This window comes from Microcaecilia unicolor, chromosome 6, assembly GCF_901765095.1.
Source record: "Microcaecilia unicolor chromosome 6, aMicUni1.1, whole genome shotgun sequence".
Lineage (NCBI taxonomy): Eukaryota > Metazoa > Chordata > Amphibia > Gymnophiona > Siphonopidae > Microcaecilia > Microcaecilia unicolor.
Window position 1 is genome coordinate 343,310,348 of NC_044036.1, and position 25,174 is coordinate 343,335,521.

At 45.2% G+C, this 25,174-nt stretch overlaps 1 protein-coding gene across 4 annotated transcripts in view; it reads left to right on the forward strand.

The window, feature by feature from the left end:
- The window catches only part of LOC115473560 (soluble calcium-activated nucleotidase 1-like), a 34,180-nt gene extending 14,518 nt beyond the window's left edge, over window positions 1-19,662 (forward strand). For 3 of the 4 annotated variants that reach the window (XM_030208621.1, XM_030208622.1, XM_030208623.1), the window contains 4 exons: window positions 1,514-1,633; window positions 16,684-17,329; window positions 17,794-17,997; window positions 19,190-19,662. In XM_030208621.1, the coding sequence (XP_030064481.1) occupies window positions 16,702-17,329; window positions 17,794-17,997; window positions 19,190-19,560 (1,203 nt within the window). In that variant the 5' untranslated portion in view covers window positions 1,514-1,633; window positions 16,684-16,701 and the 3' untranslated portion in view covers window positions 19,561-19,662. The remainder of the gene's footprint in view (window positions 1-1,513; window positions 1,634-16,683; window positions 17,330-17,793; window positions 17,998-19,189) is intronic. The other variant, XM_030208624.1, reaches the window with a different exon arrangement.
- The last annotated feature ends 5,512 nt before the right edge of the window (window positions 19,663-25,174 follow it).

Sequence of the window (25,174 nt, forward strand, 5' to 3'; positions counted from 1 at the left end):
GGCTGCTGGAGGTGTGTTCTGGAGGGGAGAGCAGCGCTACCGGAGGGGGGAGTGGGAGTGAGGGGACAGCAGGGCTGCTGGTGGTGTATGCTGGGGGGGAGGGCAGGGCTGCCAGAGCGAGAAGTGTGGGGGGAGGAGAGAGCAGGGCTGCTGGAGGTTTGTGTTATGAGGGGGACTGCAGGGCTGCCAGAAGAGGGAGTATGTTGAGGAGGAGGGGAGAGCAGAGCTGCTGGATGGAGGGGTTTGGGGGAGGAGGGAGCAGGGCTGCTGGAGGGGATGTGTTGAGGGGAGCAGAGCTGCCAGAGGTGTGGAGGGAAGGGCAAGCAGGGCTTCCAACTTGTACAGTGCTACGTAACCCTGGCAGCGCTATAGAAATGCTAAGTAGTAGTAGTAGTACTTCCAGGGTGATAGTGTCGGGGGGGGGGGGTTGAAAGCAGGGCTTCCGGAGGGGGGATTGTGTTGGGGGGAGAAAGCAAGGCTGCTGGAGGGGGGGATTGTGTTGGGGAGAGCAGAGCTGCCAGAGGTGTGGGGGGAAGGGCAAGCAGGGCTTCCAGGGTGATAGTGTCGGGTGGGGGGTTGAAAGCAGGGCTTCCGGAGTGGGGATTGTGTTGGGGGGAGAAAGCAAGGCTGCTGGAGGGGGGGATTGTGTTGGGGAGAGCAGGGCTGCCGGGGGGAGGGGTGGTGGGGGAGGGCAGGGCAGGGCAGGCCTGTTGGGGGAGGGGAGAGTAGGGCTGCTGGAGGGGGGAATGTGTTGTGGGTAGTGCAAGGCTGCTGGAGGGGGTGTATGTTGGAGCGGGGGGGGGGGGGGGGGAGAGCAGAGCTGTTGGAGGCATGTGAAGCAGTGAAATAGAATCATTAAAGGTGGGGCAGACGTAGAAAGCTGAGCAGGTGAGAATTTGTTAGTTTGGGCCCATCAGAGTCCTTTGAGAAGTTGTCATGTGACAGATTACCTTGGTCTGGTTAACAGGGTTGGGGCTGCTTCCATATCTCTTGTGATTGTCTCACATGGTTGCAGGGAAAGATGGGGGAGTTCTACTTTTACTCTTGCTGAGTGCTGAACTTCCCCCTAAACATGCAGCTGGGATCACTTGAACCATCCTTTAAATGTGACACATCTTGAGGAGGGGATTTATTTGCTGTTACCTAAAGCTTTGTCTGTTGATTGTTGTAAATTATGTGTATTGCTATATTTTTACATGTGTCTAACTGAAATGGGGAGGTTCCTCTTCCGCCCAAAGCTCCGTTACCTTCATTTTTTTGTCCAGATGGAGACACAACCTGTCTCCTTTACCCTGTACACCAAGACACCCTTGTTAGCACTCTGAAGAGAAGCAAGTTCAGCCAGTAATAAATGTGTCACCTTTGCAGGTGATGTGTCCTCACTGGCATTCCAGTTTCCTGGTTCAGGCGGAGCCTTAGTTGCTGTTTAACCAGTTTCTCCTTTCCGCCCAAAGATTGAACTGTTAAGACAGCAGCAGGAGGAAGTTAAGCTTTTCAACTTTGCATTTCACAGAGTAACCCAGGAGTCTTCAGGAGCAGCACAGTGATGAATGGAGAGGCCGCTCCGGCCATGGGAAGGTAGGAGACCACAGCTGCCGGAGTTTCGGAAAGCACAGCTGGAAAGGTTTTCTTGGTATGTGGACTTTTTTTAAAGAAAAGTTTATTTGTCAATTCCTGAGAGACATTATCTGGGACTGTCTGTGCTTCCTGCATATTAACAGTAATCCCCCTACCCCACTCCCTTCATATGTACATCTTATGCCCCCCAAACAGTAATCCACCTACAGCAGTGTCTGACCCACTCTGGAGGTCATGACTGCTAAGCAGTATAGATAGGTTAGAGGTGGTCTTGAGAAGCAAATCCCAAAATGATGGAGAGTCTGCATCGGAAGTCATTTGATATAAGACTTGAGGCCGAACTGTGTGTATCCTAGAGAGGAGGGACAGGGAGACATGATGGAGACATGTGAATGCCCGAAAGGAAGTTGTAGAACAGAGATCATAATGTGAAGGTTCAGTTTTTTTCTGGAAGAGTGGTGGATGCTTTGGCTTGCCCTTCCAGAGGAGGTGGTGGAGACAAAACCAGTAACTGAAATAATAGTTCAAGAAAAACAGCGACGGTCACCGTTTAAGGCAGCAGTGACATGACTACATTGCGCTTCCAAAAAAGACTTCCCAGAGCGGCAGTTAACGTTCTAAAAGTCAGTGATTGGAGCTAGGGATTTGGGTTCCAGACAGCAGTATGTGTGTGGAACTAGACAAAGTGGACCAGTCGTTATCTGTCATCATTGCGGCACAATGTAAGCCACATTGAGCCTGCAAAGAGGTGGGAAAATGTCGGATACAAACGCAGCAAATAAATAAAATCATTTCCTGTGTTACCACGCTACATACATACTTTGGTTTCACCACATCATGGCATCTGAGTGCCTCTTACCTAATCATTTTGAGCAAAAATTTCAGATCAGAAAGTTACCTCTTTTTTTTTTTTCCCCCTGTCCTTTAGGGTCTTTCCTGTAGTATCTGGTCCAGACATGTTGTTGCTTTCTACCCTAAGTTCTTTTCCAGTGTGATTTTGATCTGTGGTGAGTTGCTTTTCTGCACGCTGGGGCTGTGTGGGATTTGCTGCATGTAATGAGTTTGTGCTGCCTGATGGTTGCAGGTCAGCCTCTCTCAATAGACTGTTTCTAGTTTGCGTCCAGAGCTTGTACAGCGATTATTTCAGAAATAATGCCACTCTACAAGTCACCTGAAGGTCGGTTACTGGAAAGCCAGTTTGTCTTGGTTTAGAGTTGGTAATTAGCTTCTCTCCACTCTTTAGTATGTATCTGACTCAGTCATGGCCCTTGAATATCCATCATGGTGCTCATTTATTTATTTACCACCTTTTTGAAGAAATTCACCTAAATCGGTGTACAGCAAGAATAAACCAAACATAGGCAGTAGATAATTACAGCAAAAAAATGCATTCAAATAACATAGTATGCTACTTACAATGGCAACACACTAAAATATAAGACAGCACAAGGAGTAGGCAGAGGTGGAAGATAGAGTACCAAGAGTTTGATAGAAATAAGGGTAACTAACCAGGAAAAATTGCACACGAAGTCAGAAAAGGTGCATGAAAATGATCTCAGCAAGTCCTGCTACAGTATGTGCATAAGTACATAACTATTGCCATACTGGGACAGACCAAAGGTCCATCAAGCCCGGCATCCTGTTTCCAACAGTGGCCAAACCAGGTCACAAGTACCCGTCAGAAACCCAAATAGTAGCACATCCCGTGTAGAACCCCAAAGAGCAGCAAGATTCTAGAATTCTAAAGAATAGCAAGATTCCATGCAGAATTTCAAAGTGTAGCAACATTCCATGTAGAACCCCAGAGCGTAGCATGATTCTAGAATTCTACCCTCCTCTCTTCCTTCCCGTTCACATTAATTGATTTGATTTGCTTACTTTATTTATTTTTTGTCTATTAGATTGTAAGCTCTTTGAGCAGGGACTGTCTTTCTTCTATGTTTGTGCAGCGCTGCGTATGCCTTTTAGCGCTATAGAAATGCTAAATAGTAGTAGTAGTAGTTATAACAAGATTCCATGCAGAATTTCAAAGTGTAGCAACATTCCATGTAGAACCCCAGAGAGTAGCAAGATTCTAGAATTCTAAAGAATAACAAGATTTATTTATTTTATTTTTGTTACATTTGTACCCCGCGCTTTCCCACTCACGGCAGGCTCAATGCGGCTTACATGGGGCAATGGAGGGTTAAGTGACTTGCCCAGAGTCACAAGGAGCTGCCTGTGCCTGAAGTGGGAATCAACTCAGTTCCCCAGGACCAAAGTCCACCACCCTAACCACTAGGCCACTCCTCCGCTATTAGATTCCATGCAGAATTTCAAAGTGTAGCAACATTCCATGTAGGAACCCCAAAGAGTAGCAAGATTCCATTCAGAATCCTAAGTATATAAGTGTTGCCATACTGGGACAGACCAAAGGTCCATGAAGCCCGGCATCCTGTTTCCAACAGTGGCCAATCCAGGTCACAAATACCTGGCAGAAACCCAAACAGTAGCAACATTCCAGAACCTCAAAGAATAACAAGATTCTAGAATCCAAGAGTGGCAACATTCCATATAGAACCCCAAAGAGTAGCAAGATTCCATTCAGAATCCTAAGTATATAAGTGTTGCCATACTGGGACAGACCAAAGGTCCATGAAGCCCGGCATCCTGTTTCCAACAGTGGCCAATCCAGGTCACAAATACCTGGCAACCAGTGTTAACTCCCAGTGTGTGTGACTAGATAGTATAATACACAAGGAATGAGAATGATCTCAGCTAAAGCAGGAGAGGATTAGCAAGTCTTGTTAATGTGCAGCTGGCGTTAGTCCTTCTGTGTGTGACTAGCTAATTAGTATAATACACAAGGGATAAATATGATCTCAGCTGGGTTAGGAGAGGATAATCAAATTCTGGTACAGTATGTGTAGTCGCTATTAGTCCTCTCTACAGCTCACACTCACCCCTAGCACATCTCTTCATTTATAGTCTTAACTTATAGGCAATTATTCTAATTAGGATAACAAGAGGGGAGTTTTCATTACAATTTTAATCACTTTCTGAGAAGCAAACATTAAATAAATCACACAGTGTACCACACAATCAGGTTTTTGACCTGCGCACAGCACAGAAACAGTGCTACTCACCTTGGTATCCAAGTTCAAACATGAAATCTCAATCAGCAACAAAATACTTCTTCTGCAGTTTGACCTGTCCAGCGCATTCGACATGGTAGACCATGACATCCTTACAAAATTACTGGACAAACTAGGGATCGGCGGAAACATCATTAACTGGATAGAAAGCTTTATCACCACCAGATCCTATCAGGTCAAATCAACCTCATCAATATTGCCCACATGGTCCTCAAAATGCGGAGTCCCCCAAGGATCACCCCATCTCCGATCCTCTTCAACCTCATGATGATCCCTCTCGCCAAATCCCTATCCAAATCAGGCCTAAATCCCTTCATCTACGCTGATGACGTCACAATATTCATCCCTTTCAAATCCACTCTTTCAGAAATCTCGGAGAAAATATTCACTGCCATGAATACTCTAGCATCCTGGGCCAACGCTTTCAAGATGAAATTGAATAAAGAAAAAACTCAGTGCCTCATCCTTTCATCACAACACACTACTCAGCTCCCAACCACCCTGACCACCCCCAACGTTACAATCCCAATATCTGATAATCTAAAAATCCTAGGAGTAACATTAGACAAACACCTAACTTTAGAAACTCATGCAAAAGCCATGACGAAAAAGATGTTCAACATGATGTGGATACTGAAAAGAGTGAAGCCATACCTTCCACAGAAAACTTTCCGCAATCTAGTACAATCCACAGTGCTCTCCCATGCCGACTACTGTAACAGCATCTTCATCCGATGCCAAGCCCAAATCATGAAAAAACTCCAAACCGCCCAAAACACAGCAGATAGACTCATTTTTGGCAAATCACGATTCGAAAGCGCAACACCACTTCATGAAAAACTTCACTAGCTCCCAATCAAGGAACTAATACACTTCAAAGCCCACACAATGATCCACAAGATCCTCAATGGCGAATCCCCAAGCTACATGTCCAACCTGATCAATCTTCCAGCCAGAAACTGGACCAGTACTTCTAGACCATATCTCAATCTTCATCTCCCTAACTGCAAAGGCCTTAAATACAAAACCTACTACGCATCCAACTTCTCTGTAATAGGCAGCCAACTCTGGAACGCCATACCTCGACACATCCGAAAAACCACTGAGCATCTACCCTTCCGAAAACTGCTGAAGACTTACCTCTTCAAACAAGCCTATGACCCGTCCTAATTCTCAAACATAACTTCACACCACTATATCACCCACACTCCAATCCCATCAACACATCTCTTACTACTGTCCCACTCTATGAAATTATGCCGTCCCTGCGACACTTTGTTCCATACTTTGTATCATCTCTGCGATACATCGTACCATACTGAACCTAATCTAAGTAATTATGTCATCTCTTTGATACATTGTTTCCATCCCTGTATTATCTCTGTGATACTTTGTACCATACTTTGTAAGCTGCACTGAACCTGCTATTGAGCGGGAAAGAGCGGGGTATAAATGCCACAAATAAATAAATATAATCTTAAGGCTCTTTATATTAATCTAATATCCTTAGTACCTTAAGTTTTAATTAAACGATACAATAATACTAAGATGCAGACGGCAGTCCAGCAGCAAGAGAGGTGCTATCCAGTCTTTTGCATCGAGTGTCATATATGTATGGTTATGTCCCAGTTGGTGAGAGGTTATATGTGTGTGCTCGATGCAAAGAGCTCCTAGCTCTCAAAGAAAGAGTCTGTCCTCTTGAGGCTAGAGTAGCAGACTTGGAGGAGCTGAGGGAGACAAACAGGTGCATAGAGGAGGCCCACAGGGACATTGTAGAGAAGTCCCACCTCCGGTCTAGCAGCCCCTGTGCTACCTTAGAGGAGCGAAGTCTCCTAAAAGGAGATCATCACCCTGGTGAAGTAGGAAGTAATCCTGTAGCCAGGACCTGCCCAGCAGGGGATGGTACTATCCTCTCGCACTGAGGATGTGTCTCCAGGATCTTTTGCCCAGGAGGGAAGGGTTAGGACAGCTGTTGTGGTTATTTATTTGGTCATTAGGCATGTAGATAGCTGCCTGCTTGGTGCAAAAATGGCGGACCTCTTGCGTCACCTAGATAGGATTTTTAGATAATGCTGAGTAACAGCTGGCTGTATTGATACAGTGGGGGAAATAAGTATTTGATCCCTTGCTGATTTTGTAAGTTTGCCCACTGACAAAGACATGAGCAGCCCATAATTGAAGGGTAGGTTATTGGTAACAGTGAGAGATAGCACATCACAAATTAAATCCGGAAAATCACATTGTGGAAAGTATATGAATTTATTTGCATTCTGCAGAGGGAAATAAGTATTTAATCCCTCTGGCAAACAAGACCTAATACTTGGTGGCAAAACCCTTGTTGGCAAGCACAGCGGTCAGACGTCTTCTGTAGTTGATGATGAGGTTTGCACACGTCAGGAGGAATTTTGGTCCACTCCTCTTTGCAGATCATCTCTAAATCATTAAGAGTTCTGGGCTGTCGCTTGGCAACTCGCAGCTTCAGCTCCCTCCATAAGTTTTCAATGGGATTAAGGTCTGGTGACTGGCTAGGCCACTCCATGACCCTAATGTGCTTCTTCCTGAGCCACTCCTTTGTTGCCTTGGCTGTATGTTTTGGGTCATTGTCGTGCTGGAAGACCCAGCCACGACCCATTTTTAAGGCCCTGGCGGAGGGAAGGAGGTTGTCACTCAGAATTGTACGGTACATGGCCCCATCCATTCTCCCATTGATGCGGTGAAGTAGTCCTGTGCCCTTAGCAGAGAAACACCCCTAAAACATAACATTTCCACCTCCATGCTTGACAGTGGGGACGGTGTTCTTTGGGTCATAGGCAGCATTTCTCTTCCTCCAAACACGGCGAGTTGAGTTCATGCCAAAGAGCTCAATTTTTGTCTCATCTGACCACAGCACCTTCTCCCAATCACTCTCGGCATCATCCAGGTGTTCACTGGCAAACTTCAGACGGGCCGTCACATGTGCCTTCCGGAGCAGGGGGACCTTGCGGGCACTGCAGGATTGCAATCCGTTATGTCGTAATGTGTTACCAATGGTTTTCGTGGTGACAGTGGTCCCAGCTGCCTTGAGATCATTGACAAGTTCCCCCCTTGTAGTTGTAGGCTGATTTCTAACCTTCCTCATGATCAAGGATACCCCACGAGGTGAGATTTTGCGTGGAGCCCCAGATCTTTGTCGATTGACAGTCATTTTGTACTTCTTCCATTTTCTTACTATGGCACCAACAGTTGTCTCCTTCTCGCCCAGCGTCTTACTGATGGTTTTGTAGCCCATTCCAGCCTTGTGCAGGTGTATGATCTTGTCCCTGACATCCTTAGACAGCTCCTTGCTCTTGGCCATTTTGTAGAGGTTAGAGTCTGACTGATTCACTGAGTCTGTGGACAGGTGTCTTTCATACAGGTGACCATTGCCGACAGCTGTCTGTCATGCAGGTAACGAGTTGATTTGGAGCATCTACCTGGTCTGTAGGGGCCAGATCTCTTACTGGTTGGTGGGGGATCAAATACTTATTTCCCTCTGCAGAATGCAAATAAATTCATATACTTTCCACAATGTGATTTTCCGGATTTAATTTGTGATGTGCTATCTCTCACTGTTACCAATAACCTACCCTTCAATTATGGGCTGCTCATGTCTTTGTCAGTGGGCAAACTTACAAAATCAGCAAGGGATCAAATACTTATTTCCCCCACTGTATATATGAAAACCAGTGACATAGTAAAATGTGGGAGGCAGGTTCTGGAAGCCAAATTTAGACTCTTAGGTAAAAAGCTGAAATCCAGATCCTCCAGGGATTTGATATCACCTCTGGAGTAAGTACACACAGGAAATCCAATACGTTAGTATTTAACTTTCAAAAAGAAGACTATGATAAAATGAGAAGAATGGTGAAAAAAAACAAAAGAAACTTAGAGAAGCAGCTGCAAAGGTCAAAAATTTACATCCGACGTCGATGCTGTTCAAAAATGCCATTCTGGAATCCCAGGCCAAATATATTCTGTGTATTAAAAAAGAAGGCAGGAAAACCAAACGACGGCCGGCTTGGTTAAAAAGCGAAGTGACGGAAGCTATTAGAGCTAAAAGAAAATCCTTCACAAAACGGAAGAAGGAGAGAGCGTTGACGTCGCATCCTGAAATGGCTGCCTGAACAAGAGACTCTGCATACCTCTTCACTATAATAAACTTAATCCCAGCCAAATTAGAAGATTTCACGACGTACTAACCTTTAACCTTTTGCTTAGGCTCCACAAAACATCAGGTAGCGTTGAAATGCAACAGGCGCCGCATAAGTCTTTTCGCTCGCAGGCTCAAGCACATAGGATGTCGGCTCCTTCGGGCCCTTCAGGCAGCGTGGCAGAACAAGCTGTCATACAGATACAGCATGGGGTGCAAGAGGCCAAGGAAAATCCCCCCCTTTGAATTTCAGGAGTTGGTGCAGGAAATCCAAACTGATATTAAAGGGGTTTGAGAGGAACTCATGGCACTAACCACTGATTTATGTGGAGAAATTGTAGAATTGGGCTGCTGCATAAAACAGCAACAGGAGACCCTAGTATCGCTAGAAACAACTATGGCGGAGCACCAGAATCTTCAAACTCTCCTATTAGATAAAGTCGAAGATTTAGAGAATCGTGGCTGTAGAGCTAACATACATATTGGGGGGGGGGGGGGGGGGGGGGCGCTTGAGTAAGCTGAATATATTAACTGTGAGCTCGTGACCCAGCAGATAGCGATCATGCTTTTATCCTCGGAGGAACAAGTGGCACCACTGGAAATTATAAAATTAGAACAGGCTCACAGAGTGGCTACGCACCCGAGAGCTAATGTACCATGGGACATTGTAGCCTATTTTATGGCATGTAAAGGAACAGGTTTTGGCTAAGGCCCGTAGCTGTGCTCTGCTACACTGGGATACTTTCCTAATATAGTTATACCAGAATTTGGCAGCAATAACATTAAAGTGGTGATCAGAGCTTAAGCTTTTCACTAAACATCTTTGTGAAAAAGTATCATTGACAGCATCCCTTCGCTCTTTCCTTCTACCTGGAGGGAAAGCTATAGCGCATATGCATGTTAGAGGAAGCCCAAGTGCTCTTGCCAGAGGTTGGCCCTCTGTCGTCTACATCAGGAGGCCAGAGGGGGACCCTCCGCCGTCTACCTCACGAGGCCAGAGGGGGACCCTCCGCCGTCTACCTCACGAGGCCAGAGGGGGACCCTCCGCCGTCTACCTCACGAGGCCAGAGGGGGACCCTCCGCCGTCTACATCACGAGGCCAGAGGGGGACCCTCCGCCGTCTACCTCACGAGGCCAGAGGGGGACCCTCCGCTGTCTACATCACGAGGCCAGAGGGGGACACTGTCGTCTACGTCAGGCCAGAGGGGGACCCTCCGTTGTCTACACGAGGCCACAGGGGGACCCTCTGTCATCTACATGAGGCCACAGGGGGACCCTCCGTCGTCTACACGAGGCCACAGGGGGGACCCTCCGTCGTCTACACGAGGCCACAGGGGGGACCCTCCGTCGTCTACATCACGAGGCCAGGCTCTTAATATCAAGGCTGTGGGTGAACACTCATCACGCCCAAGGTGGAGAAGAGTCACACGTGGTAAAGGCCGCTTCACTAGGCAACAATCTGGGGTGCAACTACCACCTCAGGAGGACACTTGACTTTGTTTTCCAGCGAATATAAGGAGAACCATATCATTGTGGAGATATTTCTTCTCTCCTTAATTTTTTTGTGCTTTGGGATCTGCTGGTTCAATTGTCATGAAGGATAGTTAAATATTCATTCAATACGTAGGTTCTTTTTATGAACTGAAAGGCTGGGATTATACACGATGCTTATGACCATACAGGGTTTTGATACTGTTTGATATAGGGTACATTACTGGTGGCCGCTCTCTTTTATTTAGCGAGACCATTTAAGAACCACATTTTGGTTGTTTGGAATGGGGGAGGGTGGGAGGGAGGTTGGGGGTGTTGAAGGGTTTAAGTGGAGGGAGAGAATAAGGTTGCAAGGTTATCGGGAGACATTGTGCTCTCTGGAGCTGGTGACAGTATAGCAATTACAAATCTTATGGCGTTCATCCTTTTTTGAAATAGAATAATGTCATTAATAACTTGTATGTCATTAAACATACGCGGTCTTAATACACCTACCAAACATAAATTGTTATTTAAGGAGGCGACATGCTTGGGGGTTTGATATCTCTCTATGTAAAAGGCACCTCCAACGTTCTAATTGAAGCCTCCAGCCGGAAACTTGAGGTTGCATAGATATCCGGTTTAGCAAGTACACAAAGGAAAAGAGAGTTGCAAGTAAAGCAATTAACTCCTGCCACAGTTGTTTTCTCAGGCACCTGGAGTGGTTGCCCTGGGTGATTAACAAGGTCAGCTGGGGTGCACAGGGAGGGGGGAGGTAGACCCTGGAACTGGGAGGGAGGAGGGAGTGATGGGCCCCTGGCACACACTCTGATTCTCATACATACACTATCACTGTCACAGACACACTCGCACCCAGTCACACTCTCTCTGTCACACACACACACACTCTCTCGCACATTCCCTGTCTCTCACACAGTCAATCTCACACACACTCTCTCAAACACACACACTCTGAGGAAAACCTTGCTAGCGCCCTTTTCATTTCTCAGAAACGGGCCTTTTTTACTAGTATATTTATACAAGAGACTCATTTGCTTACAAAATATGAGTATTTACTCAGTAATCTTTCCTGCCCACAAGTTTATCTGACCTCAAATCGTGTGCGCCCTAAGACTGCAGGTGTAGGTGTCCTCTTGAAAAGGGACATCCGTGGACTGTGCAGAAATGGACTCTAGATAAACAGGGTCGGTATATTGTGCTAAGTCATAGATTTAGGTGGGCCTCCAGATCAAGCACAGTGTGACTTTTATCAACAGCTATCATTTATTGTTTATTTATTTATTTATTTATGGCATTTATATCCCACGTTATTCCCACCCGTGGGCAGGCTCAATATGGCGTACAGTAGTCTAGTAAACAACATTAATACAAAATACAGTAATTAGTGGCAGAGAAGGGAAAGAGGAACAACAGGAGGGAGGAGGGCTTACGGCATATGCTCTACCGAAAAGGAAGGTCTTGAGCCGCTTCTTAAAGGTCGGGTGATCTTGGGTGAATTTGACCACTTGGGGCAGTCCGTTGATGGGAGATTTCAATCTAACCTGGACCCTGCAATTGATAATATGGCTAATACAGTTTCATATGCTGTAGCCGATAGGGAAAAGTTTCAGAATTTTGTTAATCATTGGGGTCTAGTTGATTTATGGAGGGCCACACATGGGACAGAAAGGGATTATACTATGAGGCATATTTTCAAAGCACTTTGGGAGGCTAAGTGCTTTGAAAATGAGCCTCTAACTGTTCTGCAGTACATGATTCTCATTCTCGTATAGACATGTGGCTGGGAGAGTATTTGGTCTACTCCCGAACACAGGTGGCTTCCATCCATATGCGTACATGCCCTGATCACACTCACTTTTCGGTGACGGGTTTCCTACCTCTCCTCTTAGCTTTAATGATACTCCCGAGATATCTCCGGCTATGTTGTGGGAAAGTATAAAAGCAGTCCTGAGGGGAAAAACAATTTCTCTACAAGCTCATATTCATAAATCTACCAAACGACAAGAACATGACCTTAGGCAACTTATTCAATATCTAGGCGGCCTAAATAAAAATCAGGCTAGCCTCACATAATTAGCGGCATTACATAAAGCTCATGTGAAGCTTTCTGATTTGAAACTTGATATTCTACAAGAACAACTGCAGCTCACACAACAAGAATATTATGAATTTAACAATAGGGTGAGCCAGCTTCTTGCACACAAATTGAAGCGGATGGCACAACGTAATGCTATTAGCTCCCAGGTGAATAACACTGGACAACTCTGTACTCAGATGGCTGATATTCAGGGGGAATTCTTAACTTGTCAACTTTCTACGCCGGAGGAGACACCATCATTAGCAGATATTCATTCCTTCTTAGAAGGGGGTGGATCTGCCTGTTCAATCGCCCGCAGAACAGGATACAACGTCATCCCCTGTTACAGTTGATCCAAATTACCTCAATAAGTTACAATAAATATATTAACTGTTCCTAGTAACTTTGACTACTTTTGATATTGCACGCAACTCTGGAACGCGCTACCACGCTATTTGAAAGCGACCTGTGAATTGACTAACTTCCGTAAACTACTAAAGACTCATCTCTTTGAAAAGATATACCACAAAGAACAAAATATGTAAAATCTCCAAATACACCCAGAAACGTCGTAACGCGTCTAATGTTTTACAATGTCTCTGCTACACCACTATCTTGTATTTCTAATGTCTGATAATGTCTTCTGTTATGCCACTATCTTGTACTTCATGACCATGTAACCCAAAATCCTTCTGTTAAAACAAATGTATATCCTTTTCTATTTCCAGTATCCATGATATATTGTAAGCCACATTGAGCCTGCAAAGAGGTGGGAAAATGTGGGATACAAATGCAATAAATAAATAAAATACATTTAACAATTCTTTATTAATTCATTATTTCTTCACAAATTTATAAATCCTTAAAACTCCCTTGTCCTCACTGCTTCAATCACATACATTCATGCCATGCACCTCTCTGCATTCTGAGTGGTTCAAACTAACTCATATTCATAATTGAAATCCAGCCTGTGCACTAACGGGTTGTTAATTGCCTCCTTCTCTCAATTCTCTTTCCCATGCAATGGACTTCAATCTGAGGTCGGCGGTTCATGCCGTTTCACTTTGTTAAGCTTGGCTCAGCTCTGCTTACTTCGGCTGAGCAGTTCCTCGATTATCAGTCCCTTCTCTGTTTATTCACTTCACTCTGTGTTTTCTATGATCAAGCTGTTACAGTTGATGAGATACTCTGGGCAATTAAAAACTTGCCCAATGGGAAACCACCAGGTTTAGATGGCTATAGTAACAGTTTTTATAAATGTTGGTTGAATGGTAGGAGACAGACCTTAAAGCTTTCAAACAGGTAGAAAAAGCGACGGCCAAAGCCAGAAGGATGCTTGGGTGCATAAAGAGAGGCATGACCAGCAGGAAAAAGGAGGTGATATTGCCATTGTGTAAGTCTCTGGTGAGGCCTCATTTGGAGTATTGCGTGCAGTTCTGGAGACCGTACCTACGGAAAGATTTAAACAGGATGGAGTCGGTCCAGAGGGCGGCTACGAAATTAGTAAGCGGTCTTGAATGCAAAAATTATAGGGACAGGCTTATGAACCTCAACATGTACACGCTGGAAGAGAGGAGGGAGAGAGGAGACATGATAGAAACGTTTAAATATCTCAAGAGCATTTATGTACAGGAAGAGAGCCTTTTTCAAATGATGGAGAGCTCTGGAATGAGGGGGCATATGACAAAGAGAGAATAGGCTTAGGAGTAACCTAAGGAAGTATTATTTCACAGAAAGGGTGATGGAGGCGTGGAATGGCCTCCCGGTGGAGGTGGTGGAGTTGAGGACTGTTCCAGAATTTAAAAAGGCATGGGATAAGCATGTGGGATCGCTTAGGAACAGGAAGAATTAGGGGTTACAGAGGATGGGCAGACATGATGGGTCATATGGCCTTTATCTGCTGTCATGTTTCTATGTTTCTAGTGGTTAGCATAGCTGGGTTTAAAAAAAAAAGTTTTGGACAAGGTCCTGGAGGTAGAGGCCAGTCTGTTACTAAGATGGACATGGGGGAAGCCAGTGCTTGCCCTGGGATTTGTAACATGGAATGTTGCTGCTAATTGGGTTGCCACTATGGGAAACCGGATATTGGGCTAGATGGACCATTTTTCTCAGCCAGCATGGTTATTCTTATGTTCTTATGACTAGCTAGTTAGTATAATACACAAGGGATGAGAACGATCTCAACTAGGGTAGGCGAGGATAAGCAAATCCTGGTACAGTATATGCAGCTGGTGTTGGTCCTCATGTGTGTGACTAGCTAGTTAGTTACTTCTTCCATTAAAGGCCTGGTTGAAGAGATGGTCTTATGTTAAGCGGAGCCTTTCAGGCAGTGCATTCCAAAGTGTAGGGGCTACTCTGGAGAAGGCTTGCTTGTGGGTATTGCATCCTGTAATGTCTTCTAGAGAAGGTGTGGTTAGGGATACTGTTTGGGAGGACCTTAGTGTCCTTGCAGGTGTGTAGAGGGGTCATCCTTTTCAAGTATTCAGGGTGTTAATATGTGTTACAACTTGAGACCCCTCCACTGGAATAGTGATGGGCCGAGCTCTGTAGCCTAAGCTGCTGTAAAACACTGACTAGGCCTGAAAATCTGATGATGGCCTTGCAGCTGAGTGCCTGCGGAAGCAGGACCGGTTGGCAAGCCTTATTAGGATCTAGTGTGACATTCATATACAGTGTATGGGCCAAGATGGAGGAATTAATGGCTAAAATAGTAAGAAGGTAGGTTCATAAAATGGAGTCTGGTTTTGGAAAGATGGCGTCTTTCTCTGTATCTCCTGAGTTGTTTACAACTCAGGAAGTTACAGTTATGAAGAAATAGGTGAAAGGAGGGAGGAGGGGGCATCCAATATGCGATTGAGCAAACTGTCAGAAAGTATGATTCACATATGAAAAAATTGTGTGCCCATTGAATTTAATGGGCAGAAGAGAGTATTTAAGATCTGCAGATCTGGGCGGAGTTTGGAATTTTCCCCAACTCTACCCAGAGGGCAGAACTACGGTCGGTCCACCTGAGATTCTGACTGATGAGTGTGCCAGATTGATTGAAGTTCCAATTGGTGAGAATAAAGATCATTTCTAACACTTACTCTCCTAGTCTGTGCCTAAATTTCTTGACTGCATATCTGTTTCTCTGAATACCTCTACACAAATAGTGTTCACATAAGCGAGAAGGCTCCTACTCCTTAGTGCATTATGTGGGAGAATAGATGCCCTAAGATACACTTAGACACCAGGAGTCAGAAAGCCGAGGTCCTGGGTAACAGACTTAAAATGAGCCTTCTGAAACCCACTCTTCATCTCCATGGGCACGGGTCTCCCGGAGATCTAGAGAGGGTACATTAAAACAAGGGTCATTTCCTTTAAGGGTCTTGAAGATCAGATATAGTTTTAAATGTAACTCTGTATTGTACTGGTAGCCAGTGAAGTTGTTTTTTGCAGAAATGGTGTGATGTGGTCATGTCACCTACAACCGTCTGTCAGTCTTTCTGCTGCATTCTGAATTAATTGGAGCTGGTGCAGACCCTTCGTAGTCAGAGCAATAGAGAGTTCATTACAGTAATCCAGTCTTGATATTGTTATCACGTGATCCACTGTGACAAGACTTGGCGTCTCAACATATGGAGAGAGATGGCGTAGTTGTCACAAATGATAGAAGCAGCTCTTGAAGGTTGCTTGGATTTGGGCAGTCAGTGTAAGTGTTCATTCTAGCTGTATCCCAAGGCTCCTGACGTGATTTAAGGGGACGTTTATCTCTCAAAAGAGATTTTGACATCAAGTGATGGGCCAACTTTCGTTAGGAGCCTAAAGAAGCTCATTTATACCTGGGTTCAGGCAGAGTTTGTTGAACTACTGTTAAACAGATCATCAGTTTATTCAAGGCTGCGGGTGGGTATGAGTAGCTACACATCTGTGTAGATGTAGAACTGAAAATCCATCGGCTGAATCAGCTCAGCTAGCGAACAAAATAAGTGAGAATATCAATCACCCCACAGGTGGTGATGAGGTCCTGCCAAACAGTATGGACTATTGAGCGCTCTCTCTCTCTCCCCCTCCTGTTTCCTGCATAGCTGCCTCATGTGTGACAGTCCCTCCTCTCTTTGTAACTAATTTGTTTCTGCTCCTGTGTCTTCTGGTGACTGAGATCTGTCTGTCTCTTGTGTGGTGCTACTTTGTTTCTCTGCCTCCTTTGCAGCCCGGTTACAGTGTATCTGAATCTCAATTGTTCTCTCTGCCAGGTTCTTCTCTTCTGCCCTATGAAGTCTTCCGAGCTGCTGGAATGTGTTGATTCTATGCATCCCCTTCGCATCAGTGTTGGTGGTCTTCCTGTGTTAGCATCCATGACCAAAGCTGCTGACCCCCGTTTCCGCCCCCGCTGGAAGGCTATTCTTATGTCCCTCATGTGCATCGGTCTGGTGCTTCTCCTTTACTGTTTCCACCGTTCTTCTACAGCAAGAGTCACACAGCCAAACGCCCACATCTTGAAGCTCAGTAGACTCTCTGGGGAGCGATACAATGACACTTACCCGCTCTCCTCTGTGCAGAAAACCGCTGAGGGAGTGCGGTATCGAATCGGAATCATTGCAGACCTAGATACGGACTCCAGAAGCACCAAGACAAGTACATGGTTCAGTTATTTGAAGATGGGGTACCTGATGTTGTCAGATGGCTGGGACCGAGTGACTGTGGAGTGGGACAAAGATGACATTGTGCTGGAGTCTCACTTGGCTGAGAAGGACAGAGGAATGGAGCTTTCAGAGTTGGTAGTCTTCAATGGCAAACTGTACTCTGTGGATGACCGGACAGGGGTGGTTTATCAGATCGAGCAGAATAGAGTCATCCCTTGGGTAATTCTGACTGATGGTGATGGCACAGTGGGAAAAGGTGAGCGTTCAATCCATGCCTTCTTCACATTATGGCAAGATCAGTCCAGATCCAAAAGGAAACCATTAGCTAGAGGGGTAATGTACAGGTCAGGTGGCATCAGCCTGTAACCCAAGCGAAAGGGGGTACAAGGCGAGACTAGGACTCCGAGGGAGAGCAGGGGGGGTGGGGGAGGAATCAAGCTTAGGACTCCAATTCTTGATTTAATTCATATGTATTTGACTTTTTAGGGTCATTTTGAGCACCTACAATTATTCAAAATGGGTGGGGGAAGGGGAAGATTTTTCCTTCCTGGTCATCTATAATGGGGAGGGGGGGGGCATTGTAATTTTCTCAGTGACTACATGTAAATGGAAGAGGCAGTAATCTCTGCTCACTAGTGCATGAATGGGGTGGGGGGGGGGGGGGGGTACTGCCGCCCCAGTTGAGCTTATGAGGAATCATCATGCTCTTTCTTCCTGCAGGTTTTAAAGCTGAGTGGCTAGCTGTGAAAGATGAGCAGCTCTACGTGGGGGGATTGGGCAAGCAGTGGACCAGCACAACTGGAGAAGTGCTGAACGAGAACCCACAATGGGTAAAAGTGGTCGGCCCAAAGGGTGACGTGTACCATAAGAGCTGGGTATCCAACTACAATGCATTAAGATCTGCCGCATCAATCGAACCCCCAGGTAAGCGGCACATGGGAGGGGCAGGAGCTTGGGGTTATTTATTTATTTATTTGTTGCATTTGTATCCCGCATTTTCCCACCAATTTGCAGACTCAATGTGGCTTACATTATGCCGTGATGGCGATCGCCATTTACGGGTACAGAGTTACAAATGGTAATGCATTAAGGTGCATACATACATGGTGAAAAGGAATACATTATGATATTGCATTGAGGTTTCTGAGTGTTACAAATAGTGAGTCTGGGGGCTTTTTAACAACGCTACCTTGTCATGAAACACCTTGAAGGAGAGAGACTGTGCACCAGGTCTGTGTGGAGGAGAGGCATTAGTACAGAAAGCACTGCTTAAACGTAAACTTAGTTTGGGGACTGATTAGTGCCATTAGGAGGTAGAAAATTGAATCAGGAGATTAAAGCTAAAAGTAATGAAACAGTTTCACCTCTGTTTCAGTCAAGGTCATGTTTCCAAATGAGTCTGGAAGTTGAGCCCTTTGCCAGGATGGGTGGGAAATGTCAGTCTCTTCTACTCACCTCAGCACCTGCATTGTGCCAAAGAGAGCAGGGTTCTGGGTTCATAAGGAGGGGGGGGGGGGTCCCTGGAAAGGATCATAGTTTTTGGGGTGAACTAAAGATACAGAAATTCCGCTCACCTTTGGCACTCAGCAGTGGCAAGAAGGGACACAGGGGACAGTTCTCCTGCATCACACACTGACATTCCCTGCATGACCTGAGCTGCCCCCCCCCCCCCCCAGCTCAAGCAGGAATAGTCATTTATGAGCCAATAGGTGTCCTTTGCCAAAACTGGCAAAGCAAGGAAGGGAAAGAGAGTCTCTCACCTCAGTCCATTTAACATTCTTCCTTCTCATGTGTCCACTGAGGACGTGGAGAGTCTCATTTGGGGTTTCAGTATATTTTCATATCATTAATCACAGCAACACCGAATCAAGCACTTGGGGCAGTGAATTAGAGGAGGGGGTGAATGTAGCTGTCTTTCTAACCTCCTAGATAAAGGAGATTTTCTCCATCAGCTGGTCTCTATTATTAAAGATCTTAGAAATGTGGCTGGGAAAAGTTGCTCTGGGGGCGGGGTGGTTAAGTGCATTCTTGAATAGCAGTATATACATGGCAGGAAGATACGGAAATATATTTTATCGCTCAGAGAATAAAGACTGTCGTGTACGCTCTTTTCCAGGTTATCTGATCCATGAGTCTGCAGCCTGGAGCGACAACCTGCAAAGATGGTTCTTCCTGCCTCGCCGTGCCAGTCACCAGACCTACAATGAAAAGGACGATGAGCGGAGAGGGACAAATCTCCTCCTCCAATGCACACACGATTTCACAGACATATCCGTCAGCCACATTGGCGACGTGAACCCCACCCACGGCTTCTCTTCCTTCAAGTTCATCCCCAACACGGACGATCAGATTATTGTGGCACTGAAATCAGAGGAGGCTAGTGGGAATGTGGCCACGTACATTATGGTGTTTACACTGGACGGACATTTTCTGCTACAGGAGACTAAGATTGGCAACGTAAAATATGAAGGAATAGAATTTATTTAAAACGGACAAAAAACAAATCTTATTTCAAGCAGAATGAATGTAAAATGTTGAAGGTGTCAGACAGCAGGGTTTTATGAAATAAATAGGTTTTATTTTCTTTCACCTTTTGCTCTGGCCCCTGACTAGACTTTTAATATGTTGCTTGGTGTGGACACTGTGTTTTCAGGCTGCCGGGGCAGGGGTGCAGGAGATGTGACAGCTGTAACTCTCATCTCCCTATTCCAGCCCAGGCCACTACCATTACTTACCTCATCCAGGACCTCGTGACCCGCTGCCGTTGTTTCTTCATCCTCATCCAAACTCCCACCATCACTCCTCGGGTGCTCCTTTCATTGCATTCCTTCTTATATTCCACAGCTATCCAGTGCAGACAGAAAAACCCTGTAAATTAACATCCATTAAACTAATATCAAATAATATAGAAGGAAATTTAACAACACTTTCTATTATTATAAAAGCTTCTTACAAAGAAAAGGTTTTAATGCTTTCTGAAAATAAGGAAAATTCTGAATTTTTCTCAATCGTAAAGGAAGTGAATTCCATAACAGAGGGGCCGGATACATAAGACTAGCAGAAAAAGTGGTTCTAGTTTTTAGTCTACTAGGATTAGGATAATGGAGAAGTAAATTATCTCAGAAGCCTCTGTCTTTGGTAGCCATTTGGAGACAAGTAAGCAAATATACTGGAGTTAGCCCTAAAAGGATCTTATGGAGTGTTCTGCAAACCTTAGATTGAATTCGAGCCTCCACCAATGACCAGTGAAGGTCCCGTCACAAAGGAGATACATTGATCATATTTGTATGCAGAAAAAATTCTGAATAGTCTGAATCTTCCTCAAAATATCTTTTTGGCAGCCTGCATAGATGACATTACTGTATTTGAAGACTGATAGAAGTTGGCTCTCCCTCCTGCCCCCACCCTCCCCCGGTCAGGTAAATTCCTCCTCTGTCTTCAGGGCCAGTGTTTTGGGTACTTATCATACACTTACTTCCAGGCCTTTGACCCATGGATACTTAGCAAAACGTGGCATAGATTCCCTGATTGGGGGGTGGGGGAGGGATTCTCCATGGCTTAAGGCCTTGGTCTTCACTCCTAGTCCTCAAGAGCTGCCAATGGGTCAGGTTTTCAAGATATCCCTAATGAATATGCATGAGGGATTTGCATGCCTAACACCTCCCAGTGTATGCAAATCTGTCATGCATAGTCATTAGAAATATCTTGAAGAACTTTTGTTGCTATTAAAAGGGGGGGGCACGGGGAAAGGGGGGGGTTGGAGATACAGGGTTAAACTTTGGAAAGGCACAGACTTAAATACGTATTATCTATATTTATAGAAATCACTGTTCACCAATAATGGCTCATGTGCTTGTTAAAAATATATATATAAAAAAACATTTTCACTCCATAAATTGAAGGCCCAAGATCCAGAATATACACGGACAAGCTAAATACCAGGGATCTGCAGTGAGAAGAAATGCAGTCAGTCTCCAATACCAGAATTCTCCCATTCTGATGTGTTTTCTGTGTTTCGAACAACCTGCATGAATTCATTTTGCTATAATGTTAAAATGTGTCTCCTAAACTCACAGTTGTCTAAGTACACTTGGCTTAACCCATGCTTATCTGCAGAAAGGTCTTATGTCATGATAGCACCAGAGCAACTTTTGGATGTGAATGGTGAAACAGGAACGCTGGTACTAGCTGCTGGAGATACCTCCCTTTGCTCTTCTCAGAAGCTAAATTCCCATCCTGAAGAGCTGAGCTGTCTGCTTCCTCCTGTTAACCAACAGCATTTGACAGCTAAGCTGTAATTGAGATGAATCCATGTCACTGCAACTGATGTACCTTCAGTTACTCCACTGGCAAAGTTTTCCGTACTGCTTATCTGTCGGCAGCATGGAAGGAAAACCACTTGTGTATCATTGATTGCATAGTAAAAGTTTTTCCTGTAGAATTCTTCAGGAGCGTGACAAGACTGGACCCAGCATCCCCTGTGTCAAGGAGACTCTGCACCTAGCAAGGGTGGGCCTTTCTGAATACTAAGGCTCTTGCTTTCATGATGGTGTTTGACTGGAATGTTGTATTCTTCTTGGTGAATGTCCCAATAAGATCTGATTGATGAGGTTGTATTGAGTATGTTCAAATGATGGCATCAGATTCATCGAAGCAAACAGTGTGAGGAATGAAGTCAGAACTGTGGTACCTTCTTACATATGTTACTATGTTTAGTATCCTCTTTGTGATATTACATAAGCATCAGTTTCATAAAGGTCATTAAAAATGCCTTTGTAGACCTATCCTCTTTGGCAATGCAAAAGCAATGTGAAACTTGCTTCTTTGTGGTAACATCTGTTGTCTCATCCACAATTATACTGTAGAAAACAGACTCATCTTCTCAAATAGAGCATTGCGAGCTGATTTCGACAGTACCCACAAAGTCATGAAAAAAGACATCAAGAGCAGTAACGGTATAAAACCAAAATTCTAAACATCAGAACATCCACCCTGGTCACCGCAGAGAATCATAACACTCACCTTTGTACAAAACTAAAATCCCACCCAATGGAGTCAGCAACCCCTGAAACCGTATGTCAAAATCCGTGCAAACAGCTGCTTCCAGAAAAGAATGGACAGTTGGATAAGACGAAAACATGTGCCCAAGAAATGCATTATGGACTGAATACTTAGAACCTAAGAATCTGAAGCTGCAAAGCCCACAAGATGCACCCTCTAAGGAGATACAAATAAGTGTAGGACAAATTTGTATTGTAACTCCCAAGAAAGAGCATTCATAGGGCCTTTCCTTATACCCAGCACAAACGCCTTCAATAGTGTACTTGAAAAAGTACAGTTGTGGTTGCAAATTTATTATATTTCATCTCTGAGTATCATGTAAACATTTATTATGAAAAGGTAGAGGCATTTTAACTTTGGCACATGTCATACTATGCTGCCATTAAGACCTCCAAAGTACACCAAACCAAACTCAAACGTAGAGGTAAAATAACCCTACGCATAGTCCAAACAACGAACCAAGAAGCTAACCCTACACGTAGTCCAAACAGTACTACTACTATTAAACATTTCTGTAACGCTACTAGACTTACACAGCGCTGTACAAATGAACATGAAAAGACAGTCCCTGCTCAACAGAGCTTACAATCTAAATTGGACAGATGAACAGACAGCTAGGGGTGGGGAAATTGCAGTGGTAGGGGTGATAAGTGAGGGTGTTGAGTAAGAGAGTCATGGTTAGGAGTCAAAAGCAGTAGCAAAGAGGTGGGCTTTAAGCCTAGACTTGAAGACAGCCAGAGACTGAGCCTGACGTACTGGCTCAGGGAGTCTATTCCAGGCATAGGGAGCAGCGAGATAGAAGGAATGGAGCCGGGAGTTAGCAGTGGGGGAAAAGGGGGACGACAGGAGACATTTACCCAGCGAACGGAGTTCACGGGGAGGAGTGTAGGGAGAGATGAGAGCGGAAAGGTACTGAGGAGCTGCGGAGTGGATGCACTTGTAGGTCAAAAGAAGTTTGAACCGTATGCGGAAGCGGATAGGGAGCCAGTGAAACGACTTGAGGAGAGGGCTAACGTGAGTATAGCGACTGGCGGAATATAAGACACGCAGCAGAGTTTTGGGCAGATTGAAGGGGAGATAGATGGCTGAGCGGGAGACCAGCGAGAAGCAAATTGCAGTAGTCTAGGCGAGAGATGATAAGGGTGTGGGTAAGGGTTTTGGTAGCATCCTCGGAGAGGAAAGGGCGAATTTTGTTAATATTATAGAGAAAGAAACGACAGATTTTGGCAATCTGCTGAATATGAGCAGAGAAGGAGAGAACGGAGTCAAAGATGACTCCAAGGTTGCGCGCAGACGGGACAGGGAGGATGAGAGTGTTATCTACTGAAATAGAGAACAGGGGGGGAGGAGAGGCAGGTTTAGGGGGAAAGAGGAGAAGCTCGGTTTTGGTCATGTTTAGTTTCAGGTGGCGGCGAGACATCCAGGCAGCGATGTCAGACAGGCAGGCCGATACTTTGGTCTGGATTTCAGCTGAGATATCCGGTGCGGAGAGGTAGATCTGGGTATCATCAGCGTAAAGGTGGTATTGAAAGCCATGGGATGAGATCAGAGCACCAAGGGAAGAGGTATAGACGGAGAAGAGGAGAGGTCCTAGGACAGATCCTTGGGGTACACCAACTGTTAGCGGGATAGATGTGGAGGAGGAACCACCAGAGTGTACGCTAAGAGTACGTCGGGAGAGATAGGAAGAGAACCAGGAAAGAACAGGGCCCCGGAATCCAAGAGAGGATAATGTATCAAGGAGTAAGGTGTGATCAATAGTATCAAAAGCAGCAGATATGTCAAGGAGGATGAGAATAGAGTAGAGACCTTTAGATTTGGCCAGTAACAGGTCATTGGAGACTTTGGCAAGTGCCGTTTCAGTCGAGTGAAGAGAGCGAAAGCCAGATTGGAGCGGGTCAAGAATAGCTCGAGATGAAAGGAAGTCGAGGCAGCGGCAGTGAACAGCACGTTCAAGTATCTTGGAGAGGAAAGGGAGGAGGGAGATGGGCCGATAGCTAGAGGGGCAGGTAGGGTCCAGTGAAGGTTTTTTAAGGAGCGGTGTGACTACAGCATGTTTGAAGGCATCAGGAACAATCGAAGTGGAAAGCGAAAGATTGAGGATATGATGGATAAAAGGGATGACAGTGGAGGAGATAGTGTTAAGTAGGTGAGTGGGAATGGGATCAGAGGGGCAGGTGGTACGTTTGGACGAGGAAAGAAGATGTGCAGTTTCCTCATCAGTGACATCAGAGAAGGTGGAAAAGGAGGGAGGGGTTGGAGGGTTGGGGGAATGGACTAGGGGAGGGGAGGGCGGAGGTGGTTTGATTGAAAATTCAAGGTTAATCTTTTGAACCTTGTCATGAAAGTACTCGGCTAGAGTCTGAGGAGAAAGCGAAGGGGGAGTAGGAGGCGAAGGCACTTTAAGGAGGGAGTTCAGCATGGCAAAGAGAAGGCGAGGGTTAGAGCCAAGAGAGTTGGTCAGCTGGATGTAGTAGTCCTGTTTGGCAAGTGAAAGGGCAGATCGGAAGGAGGTCAGCATGAATTTGAAATGAACGAAGTCGGCAAGGGTACGGGATTTCAGCCAGAGGCGTTCGGCAGCGCGAGTACAGGAACGTACTTGGTGTAGAATTGGTGCCTACGACATACCCCCCCTTCCATGTTGCTCTTCACCAGTTGTCAAAATACAATTATTTCGCAAGACTTGGGAATCCACGTTTCCCAGTGAATGCAAGTAAGACTGATATGGGCTGGATATAATTGTCCAATCTCCAAATCAGTTATAGTAAACTAGTGAGTGCCCCGAAACCAATCGTGAATGTGTCTCATCCTACAAGCTATAGACAAGTACCGTATTTTAGACAATTCCCAAACCCCCCTTTTGCACAGATGTCTACAAGATCGAAATGGGCAAGTGTGCCCATGTACCAGTCAACAAATACTGTTGCAGACACTCATGCAAAGACTGTTCATCTCATCTGTGTAAATAAAGTGGTAACATTTGAAACACTACTACTACTACTATTTAGCATTTCTATAGCGCTACAAGGCGTATGCAACG